The sequence below is a fragment of the Artemia franciscana genome, chromosome 18 (assembly GCF_032884065.1).
Source record: "Artemia franciscana chromosome 18, ASM3288406v1, whole genome shotgun sequence".
NCBI classification, from domain to species: Eukaryota; Metazoa; Arthropoda; class Branchiopoda; order Anostraca; family Artemiidae; genus Artemia; species Artemia franciscana.
This window is the reverse complement of record NC_088880.1, coordinates 33,933,864-33,954,025: the sequence shown is the minus strand read 5'-3', so window position 1 is coordinate 33,954,025 and position 20,162 is coordinate 33,933,864. Positions and strand designations below refer to the sequence as shown.

Genomic DNA, 20,162 nt, shown 5'->3' with positions numbered 1-20,162 from the left:
GTAAATGCTGTATCTAAAAGTACTTTCTATTTCCATAGTTTATGTGAAGTTTAGAAATCTTGTGACTTCTTCACAAGAATCTTGTGAAGAATACAGTTTCCTAAACTGTGTTCTAAATTATTCAGAAACAATTTTGTAAATCTTGACCTTGACACCTCAGGAAATTTGTTTGATAGACTTTTTATTGTGAAGCGCCTCTTCTCACGAATCCTCGCTTCAACTGAAGCCACCAAGTCGTCTATAATCAACAAGGGCGAGTTGAGTGGTCCTCGCCATAGACGTTGTCGCGGTCATCTTTGATTTCTCGTTCCCACTTACACACTTTGCTTTCACTTATAACAGTATCACCGTACGTGTCGCAAACTTGTCGATGCGTTTCTGCAGCAATCAGGTTTTTTGCTCACAAAAACCGGATCACTGAGCGAACTTCATACGTGTTTTTATAGTATTTGTCAATTTTTATGGTTCGACCTTTCAAGTATGGCCTTTCAACTGTGTTGAATAAAATGGTTATCTCAAAATTTTGATCGGTGACTTGGAGGAAAATGAGTTGGAAGAGAGGCTTTTAATTTCTGTTTGAATCCTGATTTTCTAGGACCACTGGCGTGATATGATCACCCCTGAGAAAACAGCAATAAACAAACTAATAAATCCGCATCCATCATCTTCCTTCTCGAAAAAAAATCCATATTTTTGCCGATAGGACCTTGAAACCTCTATAGTAGGGTAACCTCTCTACTACGCTAAATCTTATGGTATGATTTTCATTAAGATTGCTTGATTTTTTGGGGTTTATTTCCCCCCTTTTTCGAAAATCAGGCTCGTAGCTTTTGATGAGTAACATTAAATTTAGTGAATTTTACATATTTTAAATCAACATAAAAAGCAAATCCTTTTGATATATCTATTGTTATCAATGTCCGGTTTTTTAGAGTATTGGTTACTATTGGACCGAATCGTCCTTACAGTTCGTTACCACGAATTGTTTGATAAATTTTTAAATCTATTTTTAATGTTTGTTTTTCTCTTGCTTCAGAGTTTTGTTCTGGTGATATTTTGGTACCAAATTTATTGTGGGTTTTCAGCTAGCACCATGATGGATCAGCTGTATTTGATGTTTTTCAATTTGTTTTTCACCGCCTTACCTCCAATGGCTATGGGTAAGTTTTCCCTTCTTTAATTTGTTTTCTTTTTTTCACCGTCTTACCTCCAATGGCTATGGGTAAGTTTGCCCTTCTTTAATTTTTTTCCGTCTTTTTCACCGCCTTACCTCCAATGGCTATGGGTAAGTTTTCCCTTCTTTAATTTTTTTTCTTCTTTTCTTCTTTAGTTTTCTTCTTTATTATATAAGGATTAGGAGTGTTTCGGGTCAAAGAACGAAAAATAATAAACACTTTGAAGGATAATAGAAAACTGAAATAGGATTGTGCCTCTTTTTTTCATTAAATTTGTATTATTATATTTTTACATCCAGGTACAATATGGGGTTTTGCTGAATACATCCTAAGTCTATCTGCCATACTAAGCTTGATCGCGTTCAGTAGGGGTTCAAAAAAAAAAAAAAAAAAAAAAAAAAAAAAATGTAAATAAATAGCCATTTCTTGCGAGTTGGTGCACGTTTAACACCTACGTTTGACCATGGTCTTGTTCTACTCTGTAACATGCTCATCTAAAATATAACGGGGTATTATCTGTTCTCCAACCTCCAGTTTCTTCCTTCATTTAATAAGAGTAAATTTCCAGGGATTGATTCTAAAAATTCTGTTTCATTGAGTTCTTTCATTAACATAATTGCGTATTCCAGATAGACCTGGCATAACTAAAACACTGAAGAAATGAAGTTCGGGATTTTTTCTTCAGGTCGGCAAAAATACTGGGCGCAACAGATCGACTATGTCAAGGGGATTCTTCGGCTTTTCCTTTTACTTTGGAGTTTCAATGAGAATCAGAATTGGAATAAAGTAAAATTAAACTTAATTTAGTTGTTCTAATTCTGCCGAGTAACGCTGCATTGTCAGAGCTAGTAGTTTTGGTTCCTATTGCGCTGTATAAAGCACCAAAAAAGTTTAATATTGCCTGCTGAAGTTTGTATATTTTTTGTAAAATGTACTATTTCAACTGTTTCTTGGTTTCTTTGTTTTAATAGTTTTGATAAAAATATTTTTTATAAATTAATAGAATCTATTATTTTTTTGGAATCTGAACTTTGATTAAGTTTTGGTTTAGTTTTGAAAGTATGTTTGATTCCTTTTGTGCCGTTTTTAAAGGGATAAAATTTTCTACTCTTTTTTCCTCTTTTCTATTATCGTCTAATGGATCGACCCTCAAAAATTTCATCCGGTGAAATATATATTTGTTTTTGCAAATGCTTCTTTCATTCTCTTCGATCTCTTTCATCTCTTTAATCTCTTTCTAATTCGTTCTTTTTAATCTCTTTAATATCTTTCTTTCTTCAATCTCTTTCAGGCGCTTCTTTCTTCCTTTTAAGTTTTTAGGTTATCTTATGAGTTAAGACTGTGTATTGATTTTTGAAAATGACTACATTATTACCTTTAGATGATAATTTAATAATTATCTTGGAATAATAATTGATTTTACTAATTGACACCTTTTTGTTTCAGGTATATTAGACCAGGATGCACCTGCAGAAGTACTTACGAATAATCCTAGATTATACCTCTACGGCAGGGAATCTCGAGGCTATAGGATGTGGCACTACTGGATAAATACTGTCGATGCTGTCTTTCAGTCCCTAGTTATTTTTTTCGTTGCTTACCTGGTAAGTTTGTGATTGGTCTGTCTTCTGTTTAATATTCTGCTTACCTGGTAAATTTTTTGATTCGTCTTTTTTCTTTTTAATACTCTGCTTACCTGGTAAGTTTTTGATTGGTCTTTCTTCTGTTTAATACTCTACTTACCTGGTAAGTTTTGATTGGTCTTTCGTCTGTTTAATACTCTGCTTACCTAATTCATAAAACCTTTAATTCATAATCGCTATATTAAAACGAAATGGAAACATTGCACTTTTAGTCTACGATTGCGTCACGAATCAGATTTTGTTTATTTGGCATTGTTTAATGTGCAGTTCCGCTATTGTGTTTCTTTTTAAGAATACTCGAAATTCAACTATTTTTGATCGATAAATTTAAAAAAAAAATTACATATTGTCTGGTGGATGGACTTAGTTAATATGCTGACTGCAGTTAAAGCATTTATTCTGAAAAATCCGGTGATAAAATTGGATTTAGACAAAGCAAATTACAGTTTGTTGCCTTAGCAAAATCGTACTCAAAATTGTTGTTCTATGTTTTGTGGCTTTGCATATTCATCGTTTGAAACGTAATTCAGTCGATGAGTTGAAACGTAATTCAGTTGATGAGTACACCCCTTTTAAATAAAAAGCTTGTGAATGTATTCGTTTTTTCAGTACTTTTGTCTTATAACCACCACATTCAAGATCCTTTATCGCGAACATTAGACAATAACCGGTTTTCATGGTCTTTATACCAGACAATATTAGCTTCGGCTTGGTGGGAAACTACATTGTAGCTACATTTTAATTAAATATTGACTTCGTATTTTGGTTAGGTTAGATTAGTTTAGGTTATGTATTTAATATAATGGGGTCTGGGCGGCCCCCCTCCCATAATTCTTTGTTGTAGTTTTCATAATTTTGTTGATAAAGTATTATATTTTCATCATATTTTGTTTTATTTCGTTAGTATAATCAAACCTATTTCCCGACAAAACTTGAGTGCAGTGGCTATAAGACACAAGTACCGTTTTTTTCTTAATTTGGGGGGGGGGGTTCAACCCCAAGGAGTGGGTAATATTAACTGCAAGGGGTCGCAGTTGGTCAGAAACAGTTAAAGGCTTAGGATAGGCATAAAAAAAGAAATAAAACAGTGGAGTATACTCTTTCGGGGGGAGAGGAGAAAAATATATGTCCCCCTCTCTCCAAACACTGCCTCTTCCCCTCCCCCTCCAAAAAAATTACTTTAAGGTTTCAAATTGGTTCCACAAGACTAAGACCAAACGAGCTAAATAATTATCAGAGTATGAAACTCATTGTCTCTGCAAGTCTCTACGATTGTGGAGTATTTCCTTGCCTTCAGGCATCAGACAGAGAAAAAAAAATATATACTCTCTTGTGAAGACAGGATATATAAATATCTGACAATAGAAAGTACTTCTTAATTCTTCTGATTCGTCGTCAGTTGGAATTTGAATATCCAAATTTGAAATTTTTGCATTAATAAACACAACTGTTTTACAAGGATCTAGTTCGAAGGAATACATTAAAGGCTTGAAAAATTGAGAATCAAAATTGCTGCAGATTCCAGCACTTAACGCCCGAATATTATGACTGTTTTAAGATTTTTAAAAAGAAATTTTTTTTTTAATTTTTCACATAATTTGTCTTGCGTTTCTGCTTCTTATAATTTCCTATTAATGGTCCCATTTAGCTTTAAAATTACTTGCTCCAAAATTTAGTGCTCCTCTATTCCAAACCATTTTTATCGAATCCATATCGAACATTTAGAATAGGGGAGCCCTAAATAAAGAAACAAAGCTGGGTTATCACTCATCTTTGTGGCTCATTCATCTCAGTCGCCATAAATAGCCTCTCATCTTTACAAATGGCTTTACACGATTTACATAACCAATAATAACATCGTTTACCACGTGCCACCAACTTGATTACGTCCACCAAGTCTTCTATAATCTAAGAAGGGCGAGTGGAGTGGTCCTCGTCATAGACGTTGTCGCGGTCATCTTTGATTTCTTCTTTCCACTTACGCACTTTCCTTTCACTCATAATAGTATAAATAGCCACTCATCTTTACGAATGGCTTTACACGATTTACCTAATCAAATAACATCGTTTATTACGTGCCACCAACTTGATTACGTCCACCAAGTCTTCTATAATCTAAGAAGGGCGAGTGGGGTGGTCCTCGTCATAGACGTTGTCGCGGTCATCTTTGATTTCTTCTTCCCACTTACGCACTTTCCTTTCACTCATAATAGTATAAATAGCCACTCATCTTTAGGAATGGCTTTACACGATTTACGTAATCAAATAACATCGTTTATTACGTGCCACCAACTTGATCACGTCCACCAAGTCTTCTATAATCTAAGAAGGGCGAGTGGGGTGGTCCTCGTCATAGACGTTTTCGCGGTCATCTTTGATTTCTTCTTCCCACTTACGCACTTTTCTTTCACTCGTAATAGTATAAATAGCCACTCATCTTTATGAATGGCTTTACACGACTTACCTAATCAAATAACATCGTTTATTACGTGCCACCAACTTGATTACGTCCAAAAAGTCTTCTATAATCTAAGAAGGGCGAGTGGGGTGGTCCTCGTCATAGACGTTGTCGCGGTCGTCTTTGATTTCTTCTTCCCACTTACGCACTTTCCTTTCACTCATAATAGTATAAATAGCCACTCATCTTTACGAATGGCTTTACACGATTTACGTAATCAAATAACATCGTTTATTACGTGCCACCAACTTGATCACGTCCACCAAGTCTTCTATAATCTAAGAAGGGCGAGTGGGGTGGTCCTTGTCATAGACGTTGTCGCGGTCATCTTTGATTTCTTCTTCCCACTTACGCACTTTGCTTTCACTCATAATAGTAATAATAGCCACTCATCTTTACGAATTGCTTTACACGATTTTCGTAACCAATAATAACATCGCTTACTACCTGCAGTCAAAGATGAAGTTAGGGCCAAACGTATAGCAGCTTGTAGTCTTTGTTCCATACATGCCTCTGAAACCGATTGACTGTTCCCGCAATTTGTAATGTTTTCTATCAGTTCTAAATATTTTAATGGTCTGTCATTTTTTTTAAATTTGTTTTTCTCAAACTTGACTCATCTACTCGAGATAAATACCAGCCTACGTCCATATGGGAGAAAGGACAACAGCGTATAAAATATGGTTTTAATTTTTTTTTCTTTCGTTTTATTATTCAATTAAAGTTATCGCTACGTTTCATTTTAAATATTTTTGTCACACACAATGATTTTTATTTGTAAAAAAGTAAAGTGTATTTTGTTATATATATATATATATATATATATATATATATATATATATATATATATATATATATATATATATATATATATATATATATATATATATATATATATAAATATATATATATGTATATATATATATATATATAACATTTTTACTATTAAACTCTGTGATATACTTATACCCACCAGAATCATGTGAATGCTTCAAGAATTTATTGTTTACTTTGACATAGTTAGTTTTTTTTTGTGCTCCTTAATGTTCCCCCATTAGTGATTTAATTTAATTGCATCGTTATTTACTCTGGTATTTAATACCCCTTTATTCCGAACAATTTTTATCGGCCTTGTATCAAAAATTTAGAATAGGGGAGCTCTAAATAGCCTTGATTTTTTTAAAACTTTGTTAAATTAATGTTTATGGGTTAGCTAACGCAGTGATAGATCTCGGTGGTGGAGAGGAAATATGCAATTTTGGATGCACAAGTAATTCATTTTTACATCTGATTGGCGCTTTGTGAGGAATTAATTAAAAGAAACTTTTTTCACAAGATAAGTTTTTCAGGGAATATCAAAGAACTCCATTAAACCAAAAATGCACAAAAACAGGATCAAATAATCTACCAAGGGTAAAACTACCCCAAATCAGCATTGATAAATAAATGAAACCCAAACCGAACCGGACCCAAACCGAAACCCAATAAATAACCGGGTCAAACTGGGTTTGACTCAGGTCAAAATGAGCAGAAATTAACATGATTAGGGCTCAAAACCCATGTGCCTTCCCAAGGCCAGAGCATAATTCGCACTTTACTGAAAAAAATACAAATGAATGTGCATTGTCAGTTTAATATACATATGCTGATATTTATTCCTTTGAATGTTAATAATATTTGATTTATTGAAGTTGTAAAAGTGAAAACATTTAAATTTTTTTTTAGTATAGTAGTGTCATAGTATAACAGTAGTAGTAATAGTAGTAGAAACAGTAGTAGCAGCAGTATTAATAGCAGTGAGGTACATTTTGCCATTTGGTCAAGTGAATACCCCACTCATGATACCCATGAAGTTTCCTCTTGATACAATATTCCGTTCTAAAAATAGTGCTGATATACCCATATCAACAATATTTATGCACATAATATGCTTTGATTTAGTCCAATGTTTCCCCTCAACGTTTCATCAGAGGTTTATTTTAATATCCTCTGCCTTAGTAACACCCGCTACAGAAGTAGTAGTTTTAATGATAGTAGTAGTAGCAGTAATTGACTAGTTGTGGTAGCGGTAGGGGTGGTATTAGTCGTAGCAGCGTGCAAATATTGCCTTGTTAGTCTATTGATCATCGCCTTTATCATTTCCTGAAAGTTCCAGATTAATATTCTCAGTCATTCCTGAGTTAACCCTTTTGACAACCCTTATACACATAACATGTTATAATTTAGTTCAATACTCTGCTCAACACTACCTGAAAGACTCATCTTAATGCCCTTCGTATTTGGGAAAGTAGTAGTCAAACATGCATACCTTTTTTTCAATAACATATATTATAAATACACAATGAACAAATTCCCTAACTCACAGTCCTCGCCCTAAGGCCTCGAGGGGGGGGGGTCATCCCCAAACGCATAATTACTGGACCTTTCAACTATGCTGAAAAAAATAGATGTCTCAAAACTTTGCTTGGATGTTTGTTTTTGGGAAATGATGGGCGTTGGGGGGGTGGGGTTGGGGATGGTTGCTCTCAAATCACATTTGACTGTTAAAAATGGCACCATAACTTCCAATTTCAAGTCCAATGAGACCTATATGAAGTTTATACGACAACCCATTCTACAAAAAACCCAGGACATAACTTACAGCCCTTGCCCCAGGGCTCTGAGGAGTTATTTCAACCCTGGAAGGATTGTTATATGTTCTTTGGACTATTTTGTTTTAAAATGCATATCTCACAATTTCAATCTGATGCGTTTCATGAAAAGAGGGGTAGCTAGGGGTGGGGGGCTAGTTGGCCTCCATCACTTTTGACTCTTAAGGGGGAACTAGATCTTCTAATTCTCAAGCAAGTGAGTCACCTCTAAAGTTACAATCATCCCTTTATAAAGACATTAAATGCCCCGGGACATAACTTACAACCCTTAGCCCCAGGCTCTGGTGGTTTGTAACAACCCCAAAAGCCTTGCTGTATGATCTTTGGACTATTTTGAAGGAAATGACTTTCTCAAAATTTCTATGGTCTGCATTCACCACGTGTGGGTGGGGGGGGGATATCTGCCGTCTGGTTACTTTGACTCTTAAAGAGGACATTCAGCTTCTGATCACCTTTCTAATGAGACCCCTCTGAGGTATATGCGACCACCCTTTCTCAAAAAACCTTATATGCCTCCAGGGTATAACTTACAACCCTTGTCCTGAGGGTTATGGGATGACTGTCACCCTCACAGACATAATTTCCGGACCCTTCGACTACGTTTAACGAAATTGCTGTCTAAAAATTTTGATTAGATGTGTTTAGGAAAATTTAGGCCTGGAAAGAGGGGGGGGGGGGTTTGCTCTTGAAAAACTTTTGACTGTCTAAAAGGGCACTATAATTTCCGATTTCAAATCAAATGAGCCCCAGATGAAGTTTATACAACCAGTCATTCCATTAAAACCTTATGTGCCCCAAGGAAATAACTTACAACCCTTGCCCCAGGGCTCTGGGGGGGTGTGCCAACCATAGAGGCATTGTATGTTCTTTGAACTATTTTGAATAAAATCTCGCAATTTCAATCAGATGCGTTTGATGAAAAAAGGGGTAGTGGGGGGGGGGCTAGTTGCCATCCATCACTTTGAGAATGAGACTCTTCTAAAGTTTATGCAACTATCCCACCCATAAAAACCTTAAATGTCCATGGGGCATAAATTGCAACCCTTTTCCCAGTCTCTGGGGATTTGTTTCAACCCCAAAAGCCTTGTTTTATGATTTTTAGACTATTTTGAATAAAATTGCTATCTTAAAATTCTAGTTCAATGCATTTCGGAACAACACGACGTGTGTGTGGGGGGGGGGGGTAAATGCCCTCCGATCACTGTTACTCTTAAAAAGGGTACTAGAACTTCTGATTACCAATCCAATGAGCCACGCCCAAGCTTTATATGACCACCCTTTCTATAATAATCTTATATGCCCCAAGGGCATAACTTACAACCCATGCTCTAAGGGCTATGAGGAGGGGTTGGTGTTGGTCATCATAAAAAAAGCATAATTTCCGGAACTTTCAACTACGCTGAACAATATGAGTGTCTCAAAATTTCAATTAGATGTTTTAGGGGAATTATGGGCGTGGGGGGGGGGGGGCTGGTCGCCCTCCAATCACTTTCGACCATTAAAAAGGACACTAGCCCTTTCAATATCCAATCGAATGAGCTCTTTTCAGAGTTTCTACGTTAACTCCTTCTATACGAAGTGCCCTGGTCTAAAACAACAATAAGTAAATAATACATTTTGCCAACATCGTTCTTTACTTAGGCAGTGCCAATGCGCTGCCTATGATATTAAGCAATTAAAAAGAACGAAAGGTTTTAGTTTAAACATTCTTTACGAGTAACCTCTTAGTACGAGTAACATTGAGAATGAGAGTCTTCTAAAGTTTATACAACTATCCCATCCATAAAAACCTTAAATGCCCCTGGGGCATAAATTGCAACCCTTGCCCCAGGCTCTGGGGATTTGTTTCAACCCCAAAAGCATTGTTTTATGATTTTTGGACTATTTTGAATAAAATTGCTATCTCAAAAATTTAGTTGAATGCATTTCGGAACAACACGACGTGTGTGTGTGGGGGGGAGGGGTAAATGCCCTCCGATCTCTGTTACTCTTAAAAAGGGTACTAGAACTTCTGATTACCAATCCAATGAGCCACCCCCAAGCTTTATATGACCACCCTTTCTATAATAATCTTATATGCCCCAAGGGCATAACTTACAACCCATGTTCTAAGGGTTGTGGGGGGGGGGTGTTGGTCATCATAAAAAAACATAATTTCCGGTACTTTCAACTACGCTGAACAATATGAGTGTCTCAAAATTTCAATTGGGTGTTTTAGGGGAATTATGGCTGGGGGGGGGGCTGGTCGCCCTCCAATCACTTTCAACTATTAAAAAGGACACTAGCCCTTTCAATATCCGATCGAATGAGCTCTTTTCGAAGTTTCTACGTTAATTCTTTCTATACGATGTGCCCTGGTCTAAAAAAAAACAATACATTTTGCCAACATCGTTCTTTACTTAGGCAGTGAGAATGCGCGCTGCCTATGATATTAAGCAATTAAAAAGAACGAAAAGTTTTAGTTTAAACATTTTTACGAGTAACCTCTTAGTTTTTCTGGTATATTTATACATATGTTTATTTGTGACTTTATTTTCAGGCTTATAATAACTCCAAAGTTGATATTTGGGAATTTGGTACGTGTGTTACAACTACCTGCGTGTTTGTGATGAATTTTCATATAGCTTTAGATTTCAAAACTTGGGTAAGTATTAGTCTCTGCCCATAATATTACTCCATATGAATTTTGTATCCAATAATGATACTTTAAGCTATTGCGTTGCTGGTTTTATTTATTTTGTAGCTGGTTAAAATTAGATAGTGATTTATGCTCATAGTATGTTCTAAATCAGATTGTGATTTATGTTCATAGTATGTTCTAGATCAGATATAAATTTACGTTCATAGTATGTTCAAAATCAGATAAGGGTTTATGTTCATAGTATGTTCAAAATCAGATAATAATTTATATTCATAGTATCTTCTAAAGCAGATGGTGATTTAAGTTCATAGTACGTTCAAAATCAGATTTTGATTTATGTTTATAGTATGTTCAAAATTAGTTCATAGTACGTTCAAAATCAGATAGATGATTTTAATTATAATGAATATATTATTACCTATTAACACATCGGACTTCCTCCAATTTATTCCCATTACACCTATGCAACGGAAAATGGCCCCCTACCCCTGATAAAGTTTCCTGGCGACTTTATTGCTTGACTATTCCTGGTTTTAACCCTTTTATTTGGCTATATTCACCATTCTTGCTCTCAGTGCTTTGTCGCAATGATTCATTAATGAAAATAAAGTTTATTGTCAATAATTCATAGGTCTTTAGGATCTGGTTTGAAGTTTAAATTTAGATATCTGACGGATGTCGTACTTCCAGCTATCTCGAGGATATTATACTGATTGTTATTTCTGGCTTTAGTCAGGTTAAGGCCAAGGAGGCATTCTTGAAATTAACTTTCTTGTAAGACAATATATTTTTTTTTTTTTTCGCTGTCACAAGCCAAGGAGGGTCGAGTGAGAATTTATAAATAAATAAATAATAGAATTTATAAATAAATAAATTGTAGAATTTATAAATAAATAAATAAATAATAGAATTTATAAATTTATGATAATAGAATTTACAAATAAATAAATAATAATAGAATTTATAAATAAATAAATAATAATAGAATTTATGAATAAATAAACAAATAATTATAGAATTTATAAATAGATAATAATAGAATTTACAAATAAATAAATAATAATAGAATTTATAAATAAATAAATAATAATAGAATTTATAAATAAATCAATAAATAAAAATAGGATAAAAAGCATAAAAAGCAAGGAAAACTAAAAGAGTTACAACGAAATACTAAAATTAAAATCGTCAGAATGAAAATCCATCCATGAGTCACTATTTAGCTGAGATTGGTTATAATATGTTAAAAAGGTAAAAACAACCAAACTCAATAAAAAAGCATATAAATGTACATTTTTTTTAAAGGGATTTAAAAAAAGAAAAGGGAAAAAACAAGGGAACAAATAAAAACGTGGGTATTGCCTGCACCAATTGATAAGGAGAGGGAAACTAGTGGGATCTTCGTTTATTTTTTCGTAATGTAGGGGACAAAGTTTTTTTTCATATCTGGAGGTAAAGCAGTGAACGGGAGACAAGGTTGGGGTAGGCTGGGAAACGGCCCGACCTGGGTGGGGAGTGTCTCTTTGGAAAAATGTATTCCGTGAGTGGGTTTGTCGTTGCATTTTTTAAAAAGGGAGGCGCAGCATTATATTCTTTGAAAATTATTCGCGGGGCTTTCTTTCGGATACAATTTTATATGACTCCCCTGGAAATACTAGGGGGACAAACTGGACAAGCATGTTCGAGATGAGGGCGACAAACGAATTATCAATCCTTAAAGAGTGGGAAGGGGGTGCCAAATTTATTTTGATACTTAAGGAGGGAGATTACAGCTTTATATAATTATAACATTATATATTATATATTACAGCTGTTATAATTAGAAGTACGACATAGGTCATTTTGTTCAAAAGTGAGTTATGTATGTGTCATGGGTAAACTAAACACCAGGAATCGAATGGTGCAGTCACAATCGTCCTGTCTTGTACCGTTACGAGGATAAAAAAAACGCTCTAAATTGTATATATCTCTTTTTTATCTTGTTGCAATTCTGAATGACAGAAGAGGATTATCTCGTGGAGCTGTAACATTGGGACCTGGCATTTGTCTCCTCTTTTGTCAATGAAAAAGGAGATATGTGCCATGAAATGGAATAATTTGAGTTCGCTCGGATCCTTGAACTTAGTTTATACCAATGAAAAGAGTATAAAAAGTTGGTTTAGAATATGTTCTTTTTATCCCCATTGGTCTCATACTTCAGAGCGACCACAGCCGACAAACTTTTTTCCGTTTTTTTGGCACTCATGAAAAGTTACAAAACTGGTATGTGTCGCACTCTTAATAATCCCAGCCGATTAGCTGATTAGGATATGGTTGACATTTTGAACATGAACACCCCACCTTTAATTAGAAGAAATTTTAATGACAAGTGATTTAAGGGAGGAGACGAAAATTTCAGGAAGGATTAAGAAAAGAGGGCTGGGAGTCCAGGAAACAAATTGACATTGTCGTGGATTGCAACAAGACTAACTATCTAAAGTTGTGATATTATTTATAACAAAAGTGATTTAGTGAAATTAAGTTGAAATGAAATGAATAAAGCTCTTTGTTAACCAATATATATATATATATATATATATATATATATATATATATATATATATATATATATATATATATATATATATATATATATATATATATAATGAAAAGAGAAATCACCAATGCAACAGCACAAACACATTAAAAAGAAAGAAAGAAGGAAGACAGAAGGAGAAAAGGAAGACTGTTTTCCTACATTAGTGATTGATATAGATCAGCACTTGAATGAGGCCTTAACCCTACTCATCCATACAATCACATAGGTCAAACAGCATAGCCATACACAATCAACCATAAAGAATAATCCATGGACAGGCAGTCGTGTCGTCAATAAGTATAAGTCGTCATTTACCAAACAATAAAAATAGTAAAGACAAATAATTCAGACAAATAATTTGCTACCAACAACCCAACACAAAGGCTCGTCAGGAGAATGCACACTTGCCTGTGGGGTTTATATATATATATATATATATATATATATATATATATATATATATATATATATATATATATATATATATATATATATATATATATATATATATATATATATATATATATATATATATATATATATATATATATATATATTCATGTTTTTTCATAACAAAAAAAAAATAAAAGTGGCGTCGAATGTTGTTCAAAGAAATGAAAAAACACAACCAATATATCGTTTACATGAAATGCCAAGCCATAAAAGATACCTTGGCATTGGTGCAAAGTTTGCTACCATGCTACTGTATGATATGGAATTGAAGGTCCTCTTTGTATATTAGCTAAGTAACGAGAATGTCCTGTAAAGTTTCTAAAAAAAATCGTAGCAAAAAAAAACTTTGCGTTTGTTGTATATATTTTATTAGTATTTGTTAATCTCTCTCTCTCCCTCTCCTTCTCTCTCTCTCTCTCTCTCTCTCTCTCTCTCTCTCTCTCTCTCTCTCTCTCTCCCTCTCTCTCTCTCTCTCTCTCTCTCTCTCTCTCTCTTTCTCTTTCTCTTTCTCTTTCTCTTTCTGTTTAGAATCTTACTATTATTGTCACTATTATATTTTTATTTATTTCTTACTCAGACAACGTATCACGTGGCTTCAATTTTAATTTCTATTGTGGCGTTCTTTGGATTTGCCTTGACCTACAGTGCTGTGTGTAGCCAATGCTACGGAGTGCCTAACCCCTATTGGGTAACACAAGTTGCAATGAGTTCGAAAGAATATTGGCTTACTGCAGGCCTTACCACTGTTCTCGCCCTTCTTCCAAGGTATGTGTCTCAGAATGTTTGTCTAAAACTCAAAATTATTTTTAACAACCCACTTATCACAGACAGATCTCGAAAATCTTCAATTCCAAACAAGTTGCCGGATTCAAATCGTAAATTCACGTAATTTGCCCCCTCAGTAAATCATCATATCTGCGAAGAAGGACTTTGGGTATCAACTCTTTTTATCCTCGGGCCCCAGCTATAATGATTATCATCTTTTATGTTAACGTAGTAATTTTACTCTCAGATTTAAACAGTGGATCCTCTATTGACTCCTTGGTATATTCCGGATATGAGGGTATATAGTTGAATTGTTTGCGCACAGAACTATGTTCCACAACGACAGCATTTTCTGTCAGTATCAGACAGAGATATCCTGTTAGGTGTACAATTTTTCTGCTCAGCTATGTCTAGACTCATGACTGTCAAAGTAAGAAGGATTTCTTAAAATAGAAAACAATTTTTTTTTTCTAATCATTTTCTCTTCTTATTTTTTGTATTTTTTTTTCCTTTAACTTGGCTAATGACTTAAGTATCTTTTCAGAGCTGGAATACTGTTCATATAATTGTTGATACTAATATGATTGTTGGGTTTTTTCACATATGCAATAGCAAACCCTTCAAATTTGAAATGACAGTTCAATTCAATAGCAAATTTCAACAATTTTAGTTTCGGATTCTGTTTCCGAGTTCAATTTCAGCAAACCTAGTCAATTAAACCTCAATTTCAAACAACAATTCACTTATATACAACAAATCAAGTTTTTTTGCATCTTATTTGGTTGTTCTAAATAAGCTGTGAAATATAGCTCCTTATTAAACATGCTTGATAGAATACCATAGTTCTTTTATATATTATAGGAACTAAATTATTTTAAATCTAAAAATTTACAACTAGAATTATTTTATGCATTAAATGTATATACTTTGTTCTAGCAATATTAAAAAAAAAACAAGGGATTTGGTAATTTTTATTAATAATTCTATTGCAATAGATATATATATATATATATATTTCTCAACAAAGCCCCTACCAAGGTCAGTGTACTTTTCCAAGCGGTTTAACAGAATACCATAGTTCTTTTTTTTATATTATAGGAACTAAATTATTTTAAATCTAGAAATTTACAACTAGAATTATTTTATGCATTAAATGTATATAATATGTTCTAGCAATATTAAAAAAAAACAAGGGATTTGGTAATTTTTATTAATAATTCTATTGCAATAGATATATATATATATATATATATATATATATATATATATATATATATTTCTCAACAAAACCCCTACCAAGGTCAGTGTACTTTTCCAAGCGGTTCTTCTATTCTTTTATACCAGTTTTGAAGAAATATGGAGAATTAAACGATACTGAATTAACGATACGGAATTAAATGAACGGAATTAAACGATAAAACCAATTCGTAAATTGGTTGGCCAATAAATTGAGCAGTCAATTAATATAAGGATTGTAACACGGTGGTCTGAAATTTATTTGTAGTTTGTAGGTTGGCGTTCGCTAATTTATACTCAAAAATATGAATTAAGGAGAAAAAGGGAGAGAGAGAGAACAATATAAGAAATTTGACAAATAAAATAAAGAGCAAAATTTTGTATCAAGTAGTAAAATGATACGTTTTAGCAGCTTTCGCTTAAATACTTCATTTCTGAGCAATTAAAGTGAAACAACTGTCTCTAATTAACAAGAAGAAAACTTCATAATTTTAACTTTTTCTTTTTTACTGTTTTAATTTTTGAAAATAAATAAAAAAAAATGGAAATAATTTTCTTTTTTAAGCCACATAGTTCTGTGACCTAGCTTCAACTTTTGTGCTAAACTTGTGATAGATTTAACAACGGGAATTGGGTTAGAATTCAATTATAAACAGTGAAATAAACAAAAGAAACATAAAACAAAAAAAAACAAAGAAAAAAAAACAAAGAAACATAATAGAAGCTTATTAAAAGGAATAGAAAAAAAGAATGTCGAAGAGCAAGCCGAATTTCGTTCATTATAAGCCTTGTTGTTGCTGCGTTTTTTGCTTCATTGAAATGGGTGCCGAATAAGATAGTTGAGAAGAATTTTTTTTGCCGATAAAACGAATGATTGTTCTTCTTAAGTAAGACTTGTGGTCTAGGGGTATGATTCTCGCTTAGGTTTGCGAGAGGTCTCAGGCTCAAATCCCAGATCACTCCAATTTTACATGAAGAAATTACATCTTCAGTTAGTATCAGCGTCCATTCGTCATTTGATTATCCCAAGGGACTGGATTCACAATGAACTGATTAATGATTCGCCGGTGCCTTTCAGTTGTTCCTCGATTTTAAAAAATTTTAAATGCAGCATGGACTATGAGGTGAATTTGGCTGCGATTCCCAACCAAATTCTCTCAAAAAGTAGTAACTAGTTAAAATGCGCTTGAGCGTTGTCGTTGCCGCTGGGCATTGGTGTTGGGCTTTGTTGATTGAAGAAGATTCTACTATGGCGCTTTATTGGATACTTTTTATCAATGTTTAGATATTGAAGGAAACCGTTTGTATTTTGTAGGTAAAATAATTGGTTGAATTAGGGAGGTAATCTTGGGAAATCATTTTATTGATAATAATAATGAAGAAAAAAATATTTGGGGAAATTTTGAATTTGGGAAATCTTCGAGACTTGGATTAAATTTTAGAGCACTTTTCTATGTGGTTTATGACTGATCGTGTTCGCATGTTTGATATTATTTTGTCTTTTGTTTTTGTTCGTTTTTTGTTATTTTACTATTCGTTTAGTTTGTTTTTTTCGTGGCCCTTGTTCATTTTAGTACAATTTAATTATTAAAAAAAGCCAAGAATGTCTGCGTTGTGTAACTTGGCTTGACATACAGATGATCCAGATAGTTGATGGTACTGTTGAAATTTCATTCTAACCAGCTGAAAATTCTGTTGGACGATAAGCTTCAGAAAGAAGAAAACAGTTGTTTGCAGCGTTATTTGAAAACCAGAGAGAAAATAGATTCTTCCTTTCTCGAAAATTTTAAGTCCCCTTGCCCCACCCCCCTTCAGTAAAAGAATGTTTGCTTAAAATTCTGGTTCAATCTCCAATTCTTGGCTAAACATATACTTACCAAACCTTACCAAACTTGTCTGGAATAGTTACCATGTAGTTAACAAGTATAGTTGCCACTAATTTGGCATGTTTACCAAACTACCGTTGAAGTTTGTCACCTTTTCCTGGAATCTGCTGATTAAATGCAATTTATATTATGAGATATAGTCGCCTGCCTTTATGCAAAAAAAAGAAGAAAAAAAGCATGCTTTCTTGTGATTATTCAAAAAACCAACTGACTGATCTAATTTCCGCTCTGAGGAAACGATTCTCTTAACCACTCTATATGATCTATAACACCACGTCATAGTTTTCAGATTAGCTATTGGCTGGTTGCCAACATCAAGCAAGCTGTTTGAAAAATGTAGTTCCTTTCCATTTTCTAGGGCTGTAATAAAATAATGATTAAGATGGCTGGGACACGATTTACGGATGAAGGATGTCAGATTGCCAAAGATTTTTCATTTTGGCTATCTGTCTGGGGCCGAACGAAAAGCAGATCGCTTTTGAATGAAGGAGGGAATAGGTCCTAAGGAAAGATTTCAAGGAAATTGGAACTTTATAGAGTGTAATGAGTGAAGCTTTGAATGGATTGGAGTGGAGGGCGAGCTTTCGTAGCTATAATGGCCTCCAGTGGCTTTGTGCCGCAGAAGGTTTTCAGCAGCAGTAGTAGTATTGGATGGTTGCATCTCACCGCAACAGTTAGGATATACAAGTAGATTTCAGGAATATTACAAAACTTATCCTTTTTGTAATTCCTAGATTTTTTCTACCAAATTCTTACAAGAGAGTTTTTGCTGACACTTCGTTAGTAAATAATTTCTTAGACCACACTGCTTTTCTATTTACGAAAAATTTAGCAAAGAAAAAACGGGTTTTAGTTTCGACAAAGCAGTGAACAAAAAATAAAATATAAAAACAAAACTACACTTTAACTAAAAAAATTAAAATTCGTGTTGTTAGTTGTCGTGTTTTTTTTTTTGTTTTTTTTTTGTCCTTAGTATTTTTTTTTTTCATTGAGAAAGGCTCCCGGACGTGGGGCTGAAATATTCGGAATATTTTTATTTTTTTAGTTAAAGTGTAGTTTTGTTTTTATATTTTATTTTTTGTTCACTGCTTTGTCGAAACTAAAACCCGTTTTTTTCTTTTCTTCATTTTTAGCACTTTGTTAGTGGAATTTTATTTGGTGTAAGTTCTTAATTTTGATTTTGTATTCAAAAACTTGCATGGTTTATTGCATATGAGTTCTTTTGTTTTGGATTTTTACTAGTGTCGTAAACAGAAGAAATTTTAAGAGTCAGTTAATTCCGTTTTGAGCACGGTTTAAAGTGTAGCTAATTTTCTCTTTCGGGTTAAGAGGTTATCACACCCGCGAAACAACGCAAATCCATGAGAAACGGCAGGTGATATTAGTGTTCCTTCCGTGATGTTTTTCTAATTAAGGGTATTACTGAAGTAGCAACATCAATTTTGCATGTTGATTCTATTTTTCTTTTGCCTTTTTTCGTGATGTCTTTCTAATTAAGGGTTTCGAGGTGATTCAGTTATAAATTATTATAGTAGCAGCAAATGTGTCAATCTTGTATATTTATTTTATTCTTCTTTTGCCGTTTGCATGATTCATTAAACATGTGATGGTATACAACAATTTTATTTGAAAATTGACAATTTCTAAAAAGTTACAACTTTCTGTTGTCGTAAAGTTGCAAAAGCTATTCTCCTTCATCTTCAGGTTATACACCATTTATTGTCAAGGATGTTGTCTAGCTTCTTCATTCTGGATCAACTGCTTCTAACGAGGAAAGAGGCGAGCCATTATTGGACCAGATTGCTTGTGGTAAAATCATAATAAAGTAATGCTTATGTACAGAGGGAGAAAAAAAAATGAGTGGAAATCTAGGAAAGTTGGGTGTAAAATGTGCTGTTTGCTCCTGCCCCCATGCATATTTGAAATTATTTTTAGTTTTTCCTCCTAGAAGTTTAATTAGACAATAAACAGCACACAATCAAGTGTCACTGCATATGTCATTATTCAGTAGTCTTTGCAGGAGCTTATCTTGTGAAGGAGGAGGACCAACTTACAAAATTCTTCGGGGTAGTGGGATGGGTATGGTTAAAGAAGTGAGTTTAGTTAAACATGTATTATGTATTTGAATATTTTATTTACAGGGTCATTATAAAGGTTTTGCTGACAACCTGCTCACCTAGTGACATTGAAAAGGCTGCAATAGAGCACAAATTCTTTTTGGATCATTCCACTTGCAACACGTGAGTTTTTTTTTTTTTTTTTTTTTTTTTTGGTATGAAGATCTCAAGCGAGGGCATCAAGCCATGGCTAATTGTAGAAAAAACCAAGACAGATAATCCGATTGAGTGAGAGGCAAATCTAGTATTAACCCCTTTAGGCCTATTAGGATTGTATAAAAATGACGTTAGTTCATTTGTTTTCCGTTTCCAGAATTTTAGAGAGAAAAATTGCAAACAGAATTTACAGTATTTTGGAGGCTATTAAGATATGAGTTTAATTATATTTCTGTATTTGTGTGCGTATTTTTTTCTCTTTTTCTTTACATATTGTGTTAAATTTAATTTAATTTTTTTTCTCGTTGATAAATGCTCCCGAGCGTGGAGTCAAAATATTCAAATTTTATTATTTAAAGTTTGTTGTTGTTTTTAGAGAAAAATTGCAAACAGAATTTGCAGT

At 33.7% G+C, this 20,162-nt stretch overlaps 1 protein-coding gene across 1 annotated transcript in view; it reads left to right on the top strand.

Annotated features, from left to right (window-relative positions):
• Positions 1 to 20,162, top strand: part of LOC136038907 (phospholipid-transporting ATPase VA-like) — a 146,845-nt gene that overhangs the window by 117,737 nt on the left and 8,946 nt on the right. The window contains exons 17-21 of the mRNA XM_065722387.1: positions 1,037 to 1,160; positions 2,622 to 2,779; positions 10,467 to 10,571; positions 14,177 to 14,364; positions 19,628 to 19,726. Of these exons, the coding sequence (XP_065578459.1) occupies positions 1,037 to 1,160; positions 2,622 to 2,779; positions 10,467 to 10,571; positions 14,177 to 14,364; positions 19,628 to 19,726 (674 nt within the window). The remainder of the gene's footprint in view (positions 1 to 1,036; positions 1,161 to 2,621; positions 2,780 to 10,466; positions 10,572 to 14,176; positions 14,365 to 19,627; positions 19,727 to 20,162) is intronic.